Genomic DNA, 13561 nt, shown 5'->3' on the forward strand with positions numbered 1-13561 from the left:
ATCTTTCGATTACTATCGGAATAAAAGCTGTTCTCCAGAGAAAAAAGCGGCCACCACTTTAACTGCTTTAATTCCGATGTTCGCCATTACTTTTTTACTACACTTTGTCCATTTAAGTAATTAAATTTAATAGCATTATTTACAAATAACACTTTTGGAATTATTTTATTTTGGATTATTTTATATTATAAAAGCATTTATACCCGCCTGGTTCGTTTCACCAACAGTATTGCACTTTTCCCGATAACTTTTATCGACGTACATACGTACCCCTTGCTAAATCGAAACTTTTTGTTGCCGACGGCATAATTTTGTTTGTCAAATTTGAGGTCTGGTCAGAAATAAATTTTTTATAAAATAACTTTGTGGCAGATTGATCTTGTGATGATATGGAATAAACATCAATAGACCACTGAGTAAACTAATTTTTTTCCTTTACAAATAAAATCTGATTGGATACGAAAATAAAGGGATTTACTTTTCAAAAGTGACATACCGAAGCCCGATTATTCCGCTGAGAAAATGTAATTAATCTAAGGAGTAAATACCCTCGATGGACTTATTCAAGTTATGCATGCTTATCCCTCCAGAATGGTACAATTTTTTCAAGTGCATTGTTACTGTCCTGGCAAAATGTAATTTCCAATCGAGTGGGCAACGTCAATCAGTGCTTTGTAGCTCACTGACTTTTCGGGGCCTGTAAAATTCGGAAAATTTGACAGCAGCTCGGTGGTAAGGTGAATTTAGCAATCATGCCAAGAATTTTTCGCAGTTTCTTGTCCGATCGCTATAATGGCAAGCAGGAACGATTCTACGACCGATATGAAGGTAAGGCATTCGCAATTTTCGACCATCTGGTACTAATACATTTCGAACTTACAGATTTTTGTCAAGTCATTCCAAACTTACCGCCAATGCCCAGGCCAAAAACCAACCACCACAGCAGGGTAGCCACAAAACCGGAGCCCAAAACCAACGTAAAGTTCACCTATTGTTTTGGTCAAAGTGAACCGAGCGGCGATTGGCGACAGGGCGACGATATACCCATTGTGGTCCGGAGAGAAATGGAGGAGCGACTAGGCATCCAACTGATGAGTGTCCTACCAATAACGGAAAGCTCTCTGCTCAGTCATACCATCTGGGAGCTGAAAATGCCAGGTGAAAGTTTTGATTCGATACCAAAAACCAGAAACGGCATCAAGGTTGGCATCATTACGGTCACGGCTGAGTCCAAGCAAACTCGCACGAAACTCAAGCGGAAAGGACCAATTTTGGCTAATGTGACAGTGCCATCAAATATTGTGGAAATCCCACCAATCCAGCAAAGAAAAATGCCGGAAAAGAGACGTTTAAAGCGAGTGGGCGGGCAATTCGAGTGCATTGATTGCGACAAGAAGTTCGATCATTCCTGGATGCTGACTGCACACACAAGGACGCACACTGGTGAAAAGCCCTTTGTGTGTCCTGATGGCAGTTGCCGCAAAGCCTTTTCGGATAGGTGAGTGGTGATCTTTCAAGTTTATATACATATGTACCAGTTGGTATTATTTTAATCACTATGACTTTGCGATTTCAGGTCCAATCTGCGCTCCCATCAGCGCACCATGGGCCACCACGAGTGGCAGCATCAATGTGGACAGTGTGGCAAGTATTTCAGTCAGTTTTCCTATTTGAATCGACACTCGTTGGACGCTTGTCGCAAGTATCTGCTGTCCGTGATGCATAAGAGGTTCTAGCTTTAATATTCTTATTACTCTTAATACGTTATATAAAATATGTTCAATTTAATTTTCATTTGAAGAATAAAGCATTAATTTTTACCGGACATCAAGCATTGCTGTTAGTGAATGTGAGGTGCCATCGCACACTGCCACTTTTGGCAGTGGACTGGCGGACCCTACTTACCATTTCAAAGCAAGGCACCTCAGCCTCAAGGCGGCATTTGGCCCAGAACGTATTGGCCAAGTTTCAAGTATCGGCGGCCAGACCAAAGGCACACACACTCAAAGGCACAAACACGATGCAATTGCGTTCAATGCAACTAAATTGGCTCATTAGCAAACAAAGTGTGGCAAGTTGTGGTAGAGAAGGGTGGTGGTATCCAGGACGAAAAGCGTTTCTTTGGCCAGCCACAACATTTTCACGACCAGTGTCTCCTCCGACTTAGTCGACTAGCCCCAATACTCAAAAGTTCCAAGTGCGAAAATGGTTCGATTGGCGACTAAATCAAACAATGCCAATAAAAGTGCACTGAGAATAAAGTGTATAATTACTATGCTATGTTTTTTATATATTTAAATGTGGCCTTAATACACTTAAAACTTCATTGAAATTAAAAAATCTACACAATAAAATGAATCGATGGTTGTACCTTGAGTTCCGGGGCACATGCCCACTTCTTCTGGGCCATTAATGATGGCGGATGGTGGGGCCGGGATTGGTGGGGTCGTTATCTCTTTAAGGATACGACTTCGATTGCGGTTAACCCGGGCCGCAGTGTAAACCCCACATTTGGCGGCAGCAGCTGCACGGCCAAGTGCCACGGTCGCAATGCAAACAGTTCGATGCAATTCGAAGGAAGGACGACGGCTAATGCCTTAATTTATGGTCGCCAGATAAACAGGAGATGATTTAAGGTCCACCCTCCTCTCTCTCCCCTCCCCCCCCCCTACGCACATGCATATTTCTCAATGTAAAACATATGTCCACCAAAACGCAATTACTTAAACGTAGCGTGAACAATGGAAAAAGGAGCTCTGAATGTATCGTTTTATTTAAATATTTGATGAGCCCGCGCGTCACCCAATAAAATTGTAAAACACGAGCATTTTATTGGGCAAGAGTCTACCAAATTTTCTTAGTACTCGTATTTTTTTGTCGCCATTTCTCCGGCTAAGTTGGCTAAAATAGAAGGGGTGGGCGGGTAGCTCAACTAAGTGAATTTTTACGCCACCATGAACGCAAGTCGCGTGCTGCTGCACAAGAAAGCTAGTAGCACGAAAAAGTATTTCAACGACTTTTAAAATACCCCTTAATATTTTTATAATGGCCAAATAAAAAATAATAATAAGAACTTGTTGTTGACTATTTATCAATTAAAATTACATTAACCAGTTTTCAGCTACGATTTTGTTTGATAAGTTAAGACAAATTTCTAAGATTTAGCTTTGATATATTTATATAGGAAATAGGTCTCTGCTTAAACAAATTATTTAAACACTTCAATCATTGTTTATTTTGTGTTAGTATCTTGTTAGTATCTCTTGTTTTAGAAGAAGTTTCAATTGCATTTCAATCAGAGGGTATCAAGATAAGCAGAAGCTGCAGAACACAAGTTATCCTTTGCCGAACGAACGTATTTTTAAACTAATTTTCCAACTGGGAGCATTTCGATGGCATTTAACGTGCCAGCCATCAAGGAGATGGCAGGACACTGCTGCAGGATACGAAGGAGAAGCCGAAGCTGGTCAGTTGAGCCGTAAATTATTTTAGCGTTTCAATTTGGCTAGAAGGGAGACGGCAGTGGCAGAAGGAGCTGTCATTGGCTGAATGGGTCCCATAATAAAGAATATATATGCACGACGATCTATCTATCTATTGCTTAAAAGTTACCCAAAATGATGAGCGAATAAAGTTGACTAATTCAATTCGATTTGCATTTGGCTGGGGAAACTAGCGCTAAATAAGTTGATGGAAACTCTTCAGCTAAAATGTTAGGAAAACTTAACAAATTGGCAAGAAAATAAAAAATTAGAAGCTAAAATGGAAAAATAAAGCAATTTATCTACAGCAAAGATAATTTAAAATTCTATAAATGTATTAAGAGGTATTTAAAGGAATATAAAAAATATTTAAAAAGGGTAAGCATTTGTAATTTTAGAACCTTTTTATTCATTTATAAGTTTCTATTGAAGAAAATTAAAAAATAATATTATAAATATTGTAGCATTGTCAATGTAAGAAGTTTTTTGGAAAGTAAGCAAAAGCCAAGAATTTTTAGAATAAACAAACAGTTCCAGAACTTGCAGACTGTCCAGAAAGTGCAATATGTTTCTTCATTTGTTTTATACAAATCAAAAAATATGTATGCAGCTAAATATTAAAAAAAATATTTTTTTATCCATATATTAATATGTGTGTAAAATAGAAAAACGTCTTAGCTTCTTAATAGTTTTTACTTCTAAATGAGTTACCTTCAATTTGCTTTGTTTTAAAGCTCACTTTACACTTTGGCCACTTAATTCGCTTAATTTAATTTCCCTTATTACCTGTGACGACTTCGTTGCCGGGATGTGAATGAAAATGTCATTTATTAGCGCATCTCGTCCTGCCACCGAGGACCATCAAAACCGCCGTGCAGCTCTAAATTTTGCAGGTCGTGAAAGGAAACGTCAGCGAAGATGCATAGCCAAGTTTTTGGCTAAATTTATGGCCCGTCGTAAGCAACCAACAACTCTCAAAATACACCCATCCAAAACACACACACACACCCACAGACATCACGTTTTCACCTTAAGTTGTACTTAAAGGTACTTCGTTCCTGCCGTGAACTCATCAAACATTTTATTACACAACAGGCAACTCTTTTTTTATGGTTGCGATCCGAGCGGAGACATATAAAAACACTGGTATTCAGATACAGAATGAATCATTCATAACCGATTGTAAACAAGGCGACATCATGTCAGTGACTAGTGTGCATTTTACATTCATTTCGTTTTCAATACACGTTTTATTTACTTTTCGTTATCTTATTTCTGGGAAAGAATTAATAATATAAATATTAATATTTGCGATAATCATATGTCGTTATAGATTTATTTAACACAGAAATATCATTAACTGATTTTTCATAGATTATTTAATTAGAAAATCGTTTAAACATTATCTTATATAATAGATACCGTAACTAAACAATTTTTTTTTAAAGCTTGGCATTTATTATTATTTTTACAAAGGTTTAAAAAAAACGCTTCTCGCAGTGCAGTGATTCACATGAACTTAACTTTGTCAATAGACTTGCAGTCGTTCCACAGAGATATCGTCTGGCAAAGTAGGCGTGGCTTCACGCCCCCGCGATCTACGACACTCGCGGACATTCAGATACCAGTAGTAGAAGTACATGAATACCATCAATATGAAGACCGGTCCGCAGATGAAGTAGGACAAGTGAATTTGACTGTCAGTCATCGTGATGCACTGTCCAAAAAATAAACTAGTTCAAATCCTCACTTTCGATAGCCACTCGTTTATGTCTTGAGCATAATCTTAAGTTTAAAGATTGAAGATTAAAGCATCGCTGAAGTGTTTAATGATTTATCTACAAAGCTAGGATTTTAATAGATATCAACGCTATTCCGGCTGTGCGTTAGCTTCGTGGTGGCCACCATTGAGCATCCGGGCGTGATGGATATGCGACTCAGTGGCAGTGGCAACTGGGCTTGCTGCTCCTCGATGCGAGCTGTTCGACGATCGCGGATCCACTGATAGCCGTGATAACAATAGCAACACAACGTAAGTGCAATTGTAGCTACGGCGGGAATCAGCAGTAAGGGATTGATTTCCGATTGAAATACAACTTCGAAAACTTTAAAACAATCCATGTTGCAAGCGACGTTCGATGTGCGGATGGGGAAATATAACTAAATAGCGAGGAACCCTTAAATGTTTGGCATTTGCGTTCAAATGGCGATTTATTTTCTCCAAATACACACAGAGAAATTATATTGGGCTAATAATTATTACATTCTGAATTTCTTGGTAAATATTTATATAGTTTCTCTATCAATTGTTTTTGAAATAATTACTAAAATATTAATCATGGTCATTATTTGAATTTTCACAATGATTTAATTTAAAAACCAAAATTTTTTCTCTGCAGAACTTTATTCTCTCTCCCTCAAAAATGCAGATAAAACGCTATTAATACTCGCAGCGGATTTGAGTTCTTATCCGATTTTTTTCGTATTTCCGAATGATTTTATCGGTTTGAAATATTAAATTATTCATTCACTTTCATTTTACTAACTGACTAGCTTTAATTTTATTTATTACTTTATTATGAAGCACTTTACTTTCTTAGTGAACTTTGTGTACTATGCCTGTTTGTGATCCACATGCACTCGAGTTGGTGGATAAGCCAGAAGCTTGAATGAATCATGCAAGGGCGCCAAGGTCCCATCTCATTGTTGTTTTCTTCGTCTCATTCCGCTGATGACGATGCCCTCCGGGGATTCTCCAGAATCTGGGGACCATTGCAAATAGAACTGCTAGCTAGACAAACATATAGAACTCCAGGGGAACGCGTCGGCGGCGTCCAGACGCAGCTCAATTCAAACTTTGAAATTGTGCCTTGCTGTGTTGACTGCGAGTGCTGCTGACATTTGATGCTTTATGATGGAGTAAGAACCAAAAAACAAGCAGCACAAAAATGGATGGATATATGCCAAATCGCAGCAACACCTCGACATCTGCCGCATTCCACACACCCACAGACTGATGAGCAAAGTTTGCTTTTAATTTAAAATTTCGCCGCAGAAAAGTAGAGCCAGTTTTTTTTTGGTTTTTTCACACTAAAGATGCTGAGATATTGTGGGTTTTAAGCAAATAAACAATAAATGTGTGGTGTTAGCACTTAATTAATTTCATTAAGGAACTTCGAAAGGGAGCCTTAAAATATTTTAAAGGTGCCACAAAAACATTTCCTACACATCGAACCGAATAGGAATTCTTTCAAAACAAGAAAATAAGTTGCAGTTCATGCATTGAAAATCCTTTTGTATTGCTTAAAATTCTTTCGGTGAAATAAAATTGTTTTTTACCAACTATGTTCGAGGTTCGAAAATAATCGAGGCAGTTGGGGCGTAAGTTTGCAAGCGTAACAAACACACTGACCAAAAAAAAAAAAAAAAAAAAACACTCACAACGCACACAGAATGGATATTTCTCATTCAATTTCGCAGGTGTTTGACTCCATGTCGAAGGTGGCTCCAAATGGAGAAGGAGTGGGAAAGCCTTTGTCGATTTGAGGCGAACGTGGTTTGGTTTGTTTCGTTTCGATTCGATTCGGTTGGCATTTAAGCGGATTTTCAAACGCATCCGAAATGTGCAAATGGAACAGATACTTCGGTAGATACTTTGATCCACAAGGGCTTAAATGAAGATAGTGATGTTAATATAGTCATATTGACTGAATTTGAACTCGATATCAAGGCAGCTGAATTCAATACTATGAAAAGCACTTATTTAACATAAAGTAAATTAAAGTTATATCAGTTATTACTTAACAGAAGAAAAGTTTATAATAAAGTGCTGTAAGCTGTGCTTGTTATATTAAAGCCTTGTAATTCCAGGCCCGCATTTAGCATTACAAGTGATATTTGTTTGCTTTATGTTGCCCGTTTGGCGTCCTGTGTCCCCAAAAACCCCACACATTTTCCACCACAAATCCACTTTTATCGTATGCGAACGTGTTGCATACTTTGCGGCTGCAGCTGCTGTTGTTTGCCTTTTGCTTTCAGCATTTTATGATGCGCGCGATAATGATGGTTGCCCACAGACACATTACACCCAACCACCACGCAAGTTTTCGCCCAGCCACCCACCTATTTACACCTTTCACGTGTAATTAGATGCGCAAGTTAAGTTCGGGCGTGTGAAATTAATTAAAAACTTTCGCTGCTCAAAGTTGCGAGCGAAAAGAAAGTAAGTATAAACTTGAACCCTCTCGCATGCTAAAGTTTGGGAATCCCCAACAAATTGCCGCAAGACAATGTCGGGCCACAAAGTCAAGTGCAAAAGTGGCAAGTACATAAGTTCAAACCGTTGCAAGATGCCGATTGTAACTTACAGCATAAATCAGAGATAGTTCAGCCCAACTGCCCCCACCATTTGTCCATTTCTCTGTCTGCCGATTGTCTATCATCGAAGGCCATCAGCAGACAAGGGTCGAGTTCGGTTGCAACATCCCACTTACCAGGATTTTTCCCGGTCGAGTTGCTTCTACCCTTTTTAAAGGTTGCCACACAATGTTGGCTCAAGTCTAACTTATGATAACAAATCGCAATCGGTTTGTAATAAGTGAAAGACAATATATTTTAGAATTTGCTTTTTTTTTCTGTATGAATACAAAAAGGCATATCCTTTCTCAACTACAATCATTTAACTTGAGCTGTTTTAAATGATTTTTGATTAAGCTCGAATACAAATACTGTCCTGTAAGTCTTTAAAATACTTTATAATTTGTATTGTTTTCTTGTTTTTTGTTCATTGAAAGGGTATTTGCTATTTCAGAAGTTACTTAGCTATCTGGATGAAGTCGTTTTTTTTGTTTTTTGTTGATCAGAATCCCTTTGGCATTTTGCTGTTTTTGCTGGTTATTGTTGGCGCTGTTTGTTTTGCTCGCTGTGCTGTGGCCCAACATGCTGCATATTTATGGCATGCCGCAAACGTTTATCTAAACTACATAAAGCAATAAAAGTTAAAAGTCAAATAACTGTAGTATGGTTCCTTGAAGTTGGCCTTGTTGCTCCTTCGGTTGTTACTGCTTTTGTTATTGTTCCAGGGTGTTGTGGCGGCAACTGCTGAAAACAGATGCCATCGACTGAGTGAGCAGAAGCAAACATCCCATTCCCAAGGATACTTGTATCCTTGTGGCCGGATCCGCCCTTTGGGAAGCTCGAACGGAAGCTGCCGACAAGCGACGGTGATGAGTCTCGTTATGGTTTCGGTTTCGTTGGCAGCCCCTTCAGGAAGTGTGGGATCTAAATTATCTCAACGATACAAGTTTGGAAGATAGAGAGCTAGCATATACCCTTTTGTAATCAATCATTAGTTAGGTATCAATATAATTACGCCACATTTAATAATAATAATAGGGAGATGTATGAATTACTATATAATACTTACAACGAACGAACGCTTTTAAAGTTTATTAATGCCCTCTTGCCACATGATTAAGATTGTATAATCTCTACTTTTGCAGTGAATTCCTATAGTCGAAATGGTGTTAATAACAGAAGGTTTTATGTATCTGTTTACACTTACAAGCTGTCTGGATAACTCGACTGGGAAAATGGAAAATGTTGTGGGGAAAAGCGTGTGTCAGGATGGAGGTCGAACAATTCTCGAACGTCATGCACGTGCACGGCTCTTGTCCTTTTGGTCCGCCTGTCCTCCGATACCTCGGTAACCCATGTAGCTGCTCCTATTCCAGCCATATCCTTTTAATCCTTTTGCCAATGCATCGCATTGCCTTGCATCGAGTTTGATTTCACACGCGAGCACAAAAACAATAATATTATGCCACAAACACTCGATGCCAACGAACATGGGCCATGTAATCACACTTGAGCTCCTCGCCCAGCCACACAAACACATCAACACACACACACACGCCTAACGTGGAAAACGCGGTTCTACCCACACACACTCACACACACACACACAGACGCTGGGTAACTCGCTCACACCCATACGACTGCAGCGAGATTGCGAAACTTCATTATATGCCCGTTGGCAGACAGGAGCAAGTGCAGCACACACTGCACTGCGCGAAAATCTAACAGTTAATAATTAAGATTAATAATTAAACATTATCCTGTTTGCAAGATAACTTATATTTATATTATAGTTAGGCTGTTGTGTATTATTTCTCTATTAACTCCCGATTTCTCCTCGTGCTCATCCTGGACTAACTGATGCACCCCACCTTCGGAACACCTAGAATCGTCCAGTTCTTTTCCATTTCTATTTCTGTGCCGGCTTCTGTTGCCGTTTCTGTTTGGCTTTGTTCTCGACGCCCTGCATTGTTGTTGCCCCCGCCTTTCGCCTTTTGGCCCGGCCCGAATGGCATTGAGCTTGAAAATGTGTTTATTTGCCGGCATATACACACACCGGCACATTCGGGCAGCAAGTGCCTGCCATAAAATCGCTGAATCCATCCACGACGACGCAAACAAGCTGCCATATGTCGGTGGCGATGGCTTGGGTGCAATCTTGCCACCTCGTAGGTACTACTTGAGCACTCCACCCACCGACACCGATTGGCATCGTCATTTGGTATCGGCATCATCATTCCCGTCTCGGGGCAATTGTTGTGCATGTTTTTGTTATCTGCCGGCTGGTTGGCTGTAAGGAATGCTAATGCCAATGCCACTGCCACTGCCACCACCGATTCCGTTGCCAATGAGACTGCCATAAGTGCACCTCAGGTGTTGGCCAACTTCAAGTCCTTTTCGGCTCGGCTGGCTCTGCTTAGCTTACACACAAGGAAAAATTATTTTCCAATTAGAGCGGAGTGAGTGGTGAGGTGAAAGTAAAGTAAGTAAGTAAATTAACTTAAGATGCTGGAAATCAAAAATAGTGATTGCAATGATTGCGCAATTTAACATGGTGCTTAAAAGTATGCTATGAAAAATATTGCATATCTATTTCACGCATTTTAAGTTCGGTTTTGTGAAGAAATTTAATGTTTTAATTAAATTCAAATCGCTTGAAGGGTTGGTAATTTATTTGCGTGTACGCCGATGACATTTCTCGGGTTATTTCTTAACTTGCTCCGGCTTGAAATTAAATTCCTTGGAAGGATCGGATGCAAGGGGTCAAGGCGTTGGTGCGAGGACGTGTGCGGCTGCCAAATGAGGCGAGTTCAAGTGGCACATGGCAGGACCATAGAATTTAAAAGCTCTCTGCTGTGCGAGTCACGCTCTCATTTGCGGCACTGGCCAATATATCAAAGCACTCAAACTGATTGCATTTAGTAGGGTCCAGTTGGATCCCAAATCCCAATCAGTGTTGCCAACTGTTGTGCTTCCAAGTTAATGTGCACATATATATATATATATATTTATATTTAATGCCATAGATATTTAATATGATTCGTTGATTACATATTCTTTGGCATTGAAATTGCTTGCAACTTGTATTTATCTATAATTCTAAATTAATTTCATTTTTATTCATTTTAATATTTGAAGATACGTTTAAATTCCCATGTCGGAGGATTGATTTTGCTTCTGTTAACTTCAGTGGCACAATACCAGTTGCACATGCACCACTGCATCATCGGTTGCATTATGAGACCCACGCGTTGCAACGGCACGTTTCTCATAACGAATGCCCGCTCCAATCCACTTGCCCCTTGGTCGCCTTGTTTGCTGGTCAAATCCATCACTCGGCTGGCTGCCCCACACGCTCCCTCGGTTTTAATTGTCGCACAACAATGATCCCTCCGCCTTAATTGGTGTTTCCCTGTCGGCCGGATGGCACTTGGTGGGGAGCCAGGAGCCAGAAGTGTGTGCCAAACACATGCCACTTGCCACTTGCCACTCGGAACTGAAGGACTCGTCTTGTGGCAATTATGTGGATGAGCTGCTACTACATTCCAGGCCATTGGCTGGGGTCCATCATTTAGGGTCCTAGAAATAAAGAGGGACTTTTCCTGATGGCAAATGAAGGTAATCAAAGCCAGACTATTTGAATCAAAGGCCATAAAAGTAAAAGTCCAGAGTATAAATGCAAATGTGGGACCTTTTCTATTTATCTTGTATTTAAATTATTATTTTATATATAATCCATGTAATTGTGCCGCGTTTGCTGCTGCTTTAATTCGTATTTTCATGGTGGTACTTCCACATCCCAATTACTCATCCCCTCATTATTGTAATTCCCTGTTATTACGGATTATGTCGCACACGGATTTTCCATAACTTTGGGGATGAAATGCACTGCACCCAGCAGCTGACAATAATTATATGCATCGCTGTGTTGAATTATCCCACGGCGGCCCACTAAACCCAATGCAAAATTGCCACCCGGCTAACCCATACCCCTTGAAATACTTTCCACATTTGTTGCGTGCGCACGTAACTCAAATGCCAAACACCTGCAGTTAACACGTTCGCAGTGCTTACAGAGCGGGCAAACAGATCCGTTGCCCTCCATCCTCCCCTGTCTCCCCTGTGTCCGCCGCACTCCAGTATCCACTTCCGTATCCCCAGTCGTATCCATAGCCGTAGTTCGTGCCCCTGCGAAACGGACAAAGCAGCGTTAAAACTGCACTTAAGTCAAACTTGCCAGACAAGTGGCGTGTGGCAAGTAGAGATGGTTGGGGATGAAGTCCTCCGATTTTAGGGAAACTGGGGAGATTGGTTTGACTACTGGGACTGTGGTTAAACAGAACAGGAAAGGCAATCCAAAGAGGGGGCACTGCGAAAAAAATCCTCAGCCAAGCTTAACTTATAATACGTATTTTTAAATTGTGATTATTACATATATACTAATTGTAGTCATCTTAGGGTTTACTTATACTTATACTTTACTTATATTAAGATCAACTTGTAGATTTATCATAAATTTGTTTATGATCTTAAAGTACAATTACATGGGTGTTAGTTAAGTTTAGCATATATATTTAGTTATATTTAGTTACATACATGTAGTTATCGATTTGATGTTAGTTACTTAAGTTTCTGCTGGTGTAATCACAGCCAACTAAAACGGCTGACGTGGCCGTTTAACGAGCGCCCTTCGGTTGTAAAATTTCATTACGAACTAAACGGTTTTCATGGCTCAAAAGCAGTGGTCATTGGACCAAAACCCACACTTCTAGCACTCATCCGTTGGAATTATCCCAGCAGTCTCGGCCGGACTTTCTTTCTTATGCTAATTCGTGGCGCTCGGACACTTAGTTGATTGGTTTTTGTCAGAGACGTTGACGCAAAGCGTTGACTGATTGGATTTTGGTCATTTGCCGAAGATCCAAAACATCCTGTCCCCAGATAGACGGTGATTATGATTACCGGAAAATGCCTCAAATTTTCCAGGACTCCAAACTCTTAACTTTAAGTTCGCCAGCTCCCACGCTGTAAGCCATTTTTTATTATGTAATAATCTGGAGCACATAGATCTTGGTTCGGAGGCTGTTCGGCTGTCAAGGGCGTGCACCGGCCCCTGTGACCTTGACCTAGACCCACTCCCAGCTTACATAAGTGGATGGCGGTGGGTGGAGGTGTAACATTGCCCTAACATTCTGCTAGGCACTTACAGCGCTCAAGCTTGCCGTTTTTAAACGCTTTTCACTTTGAGCGGGTACGGTGACTCAGCAAAGCTTGCTAGTTGGGATTAATCATTTGTTGGTAAATATTACAATAAAGTAAAGACAAAAACTAAACATTTGCTTAGAGCATTGTCCACTTTAATGACCACTTTTAGAAAATATTCAAAATATATAAAATATATATAAATCCCATGTTTTTTACTTCACTCAAAAAAGAATTCATTTTCCTTTATCAATACGCACTTATAAATAATAATATAACTTTAAATATACTTTAATAAACTTAAACGGATGAAATTGAATGAAAGTTAATAAATGAATGAATTGAATAAATAAATAGTTTATCCAGGACATTAACATCACACGTCTTGTAACACACTCTCACTCCCTACAAATTTGAATCGCGCGCTCAGTTCAACAGCATTTGCGCTTAACAGCGCCCTGTAGTCAAGCTTTTTGGGTACAGATGGTAAACAAACGGGGAACAGCGGAAGGGAACACCGA

The 13561-nt window shown here is 39.9% G+C and overlaps 3 protein-coding genes across 6 annotated transcripts; 1 reads left to right on the top strand and 2 right to left on the bottom strand.

The window, feature by feature from the left end:
* The first annotated feature begins 339 nt into the window (after positions 1-339).
* CG7691 (uncharacterized protein) lies at positions 340-1824 on the top strand. The gene is made up of 4 exons (NM_142471.3): positions 340-524; positions 591-828; positions 883-1498; positions 1577-1824. Exons 2-4 carry the CDS (start codon positions 753-755, stop codon positions 1734-1736), a joined length of 852 nt encoding a protein of 283 aa, NP_650728.1. The 5' UTR covers positions 340-524; positions 591-752; the 3' UTR covers positions 1737-1824.
* Positions 1825-4734: 2910 nt separating this feature from the next.
* On the bottom strand, positions 4735-5644 carry CG43210 (uncharacterized protein). Of its 3 annotated transcripts, none has more exons than NM_001300463.1 (1): positions 4735-5644. In NM_001300463.1, exon 1 carries the CDS (start codon positions 5188-5190, stop codon positions 5011-5013), a length of 180 nt encoding a protein of 59 aa, NP_001287392.1. In that variant the 5' UTR covers positions 5191-5644; the 3' UTR covers positions 4735-5010. The 3 variants fall into 3 exon arrangements, with proteins under 3 accessions (NP_001287392.1, NP_001247182.1, NP_001247181.1); NM_001260253.2 differs by having other exon boundaries at positions 4927-5644; NM_001260252.2 differs by having other exon boundaries at positions 4927-5485.
* On the bottom strand, positions 4735-5644 carry hemo (hemotin). Of its 2 annotated transcripts, none has more exons than NM_001300464.1 (1): positions 4735-5644. In NM_001300464.1, exon 1 carries the CDS (start codon positions 5601-5603, stop codon positions 5337-5339), a length of 267 nt encoding a protein of 88 aa, NP_001287393.1. In that variant the 5' UTR covers positions 5604-5644; the 3' UTR covers positions 4735-5336. The 2 variants fall into 2 exon arrangements, with proteins under 2 accessions (NP_001287393.1, NP_001247180.1); NM_001260251.2 differs by having other exon boundaries at positions 4927-5644.
* Positions 5645-13561: the final 7917 nt, after the last annotated feature.

This window comes from Drosophila melanogaster, chromosome 3R, assembly GCF_000001215.4.
Source record: "Drosophila melanogaster chromosome 3R".
Classification (NCBI taxonomy): Eukaryota; Metazoa; Arthropoda; class Insecta; order Diptera; family Drosophilidae; genus Drosophila; species Drosophila melanogaster.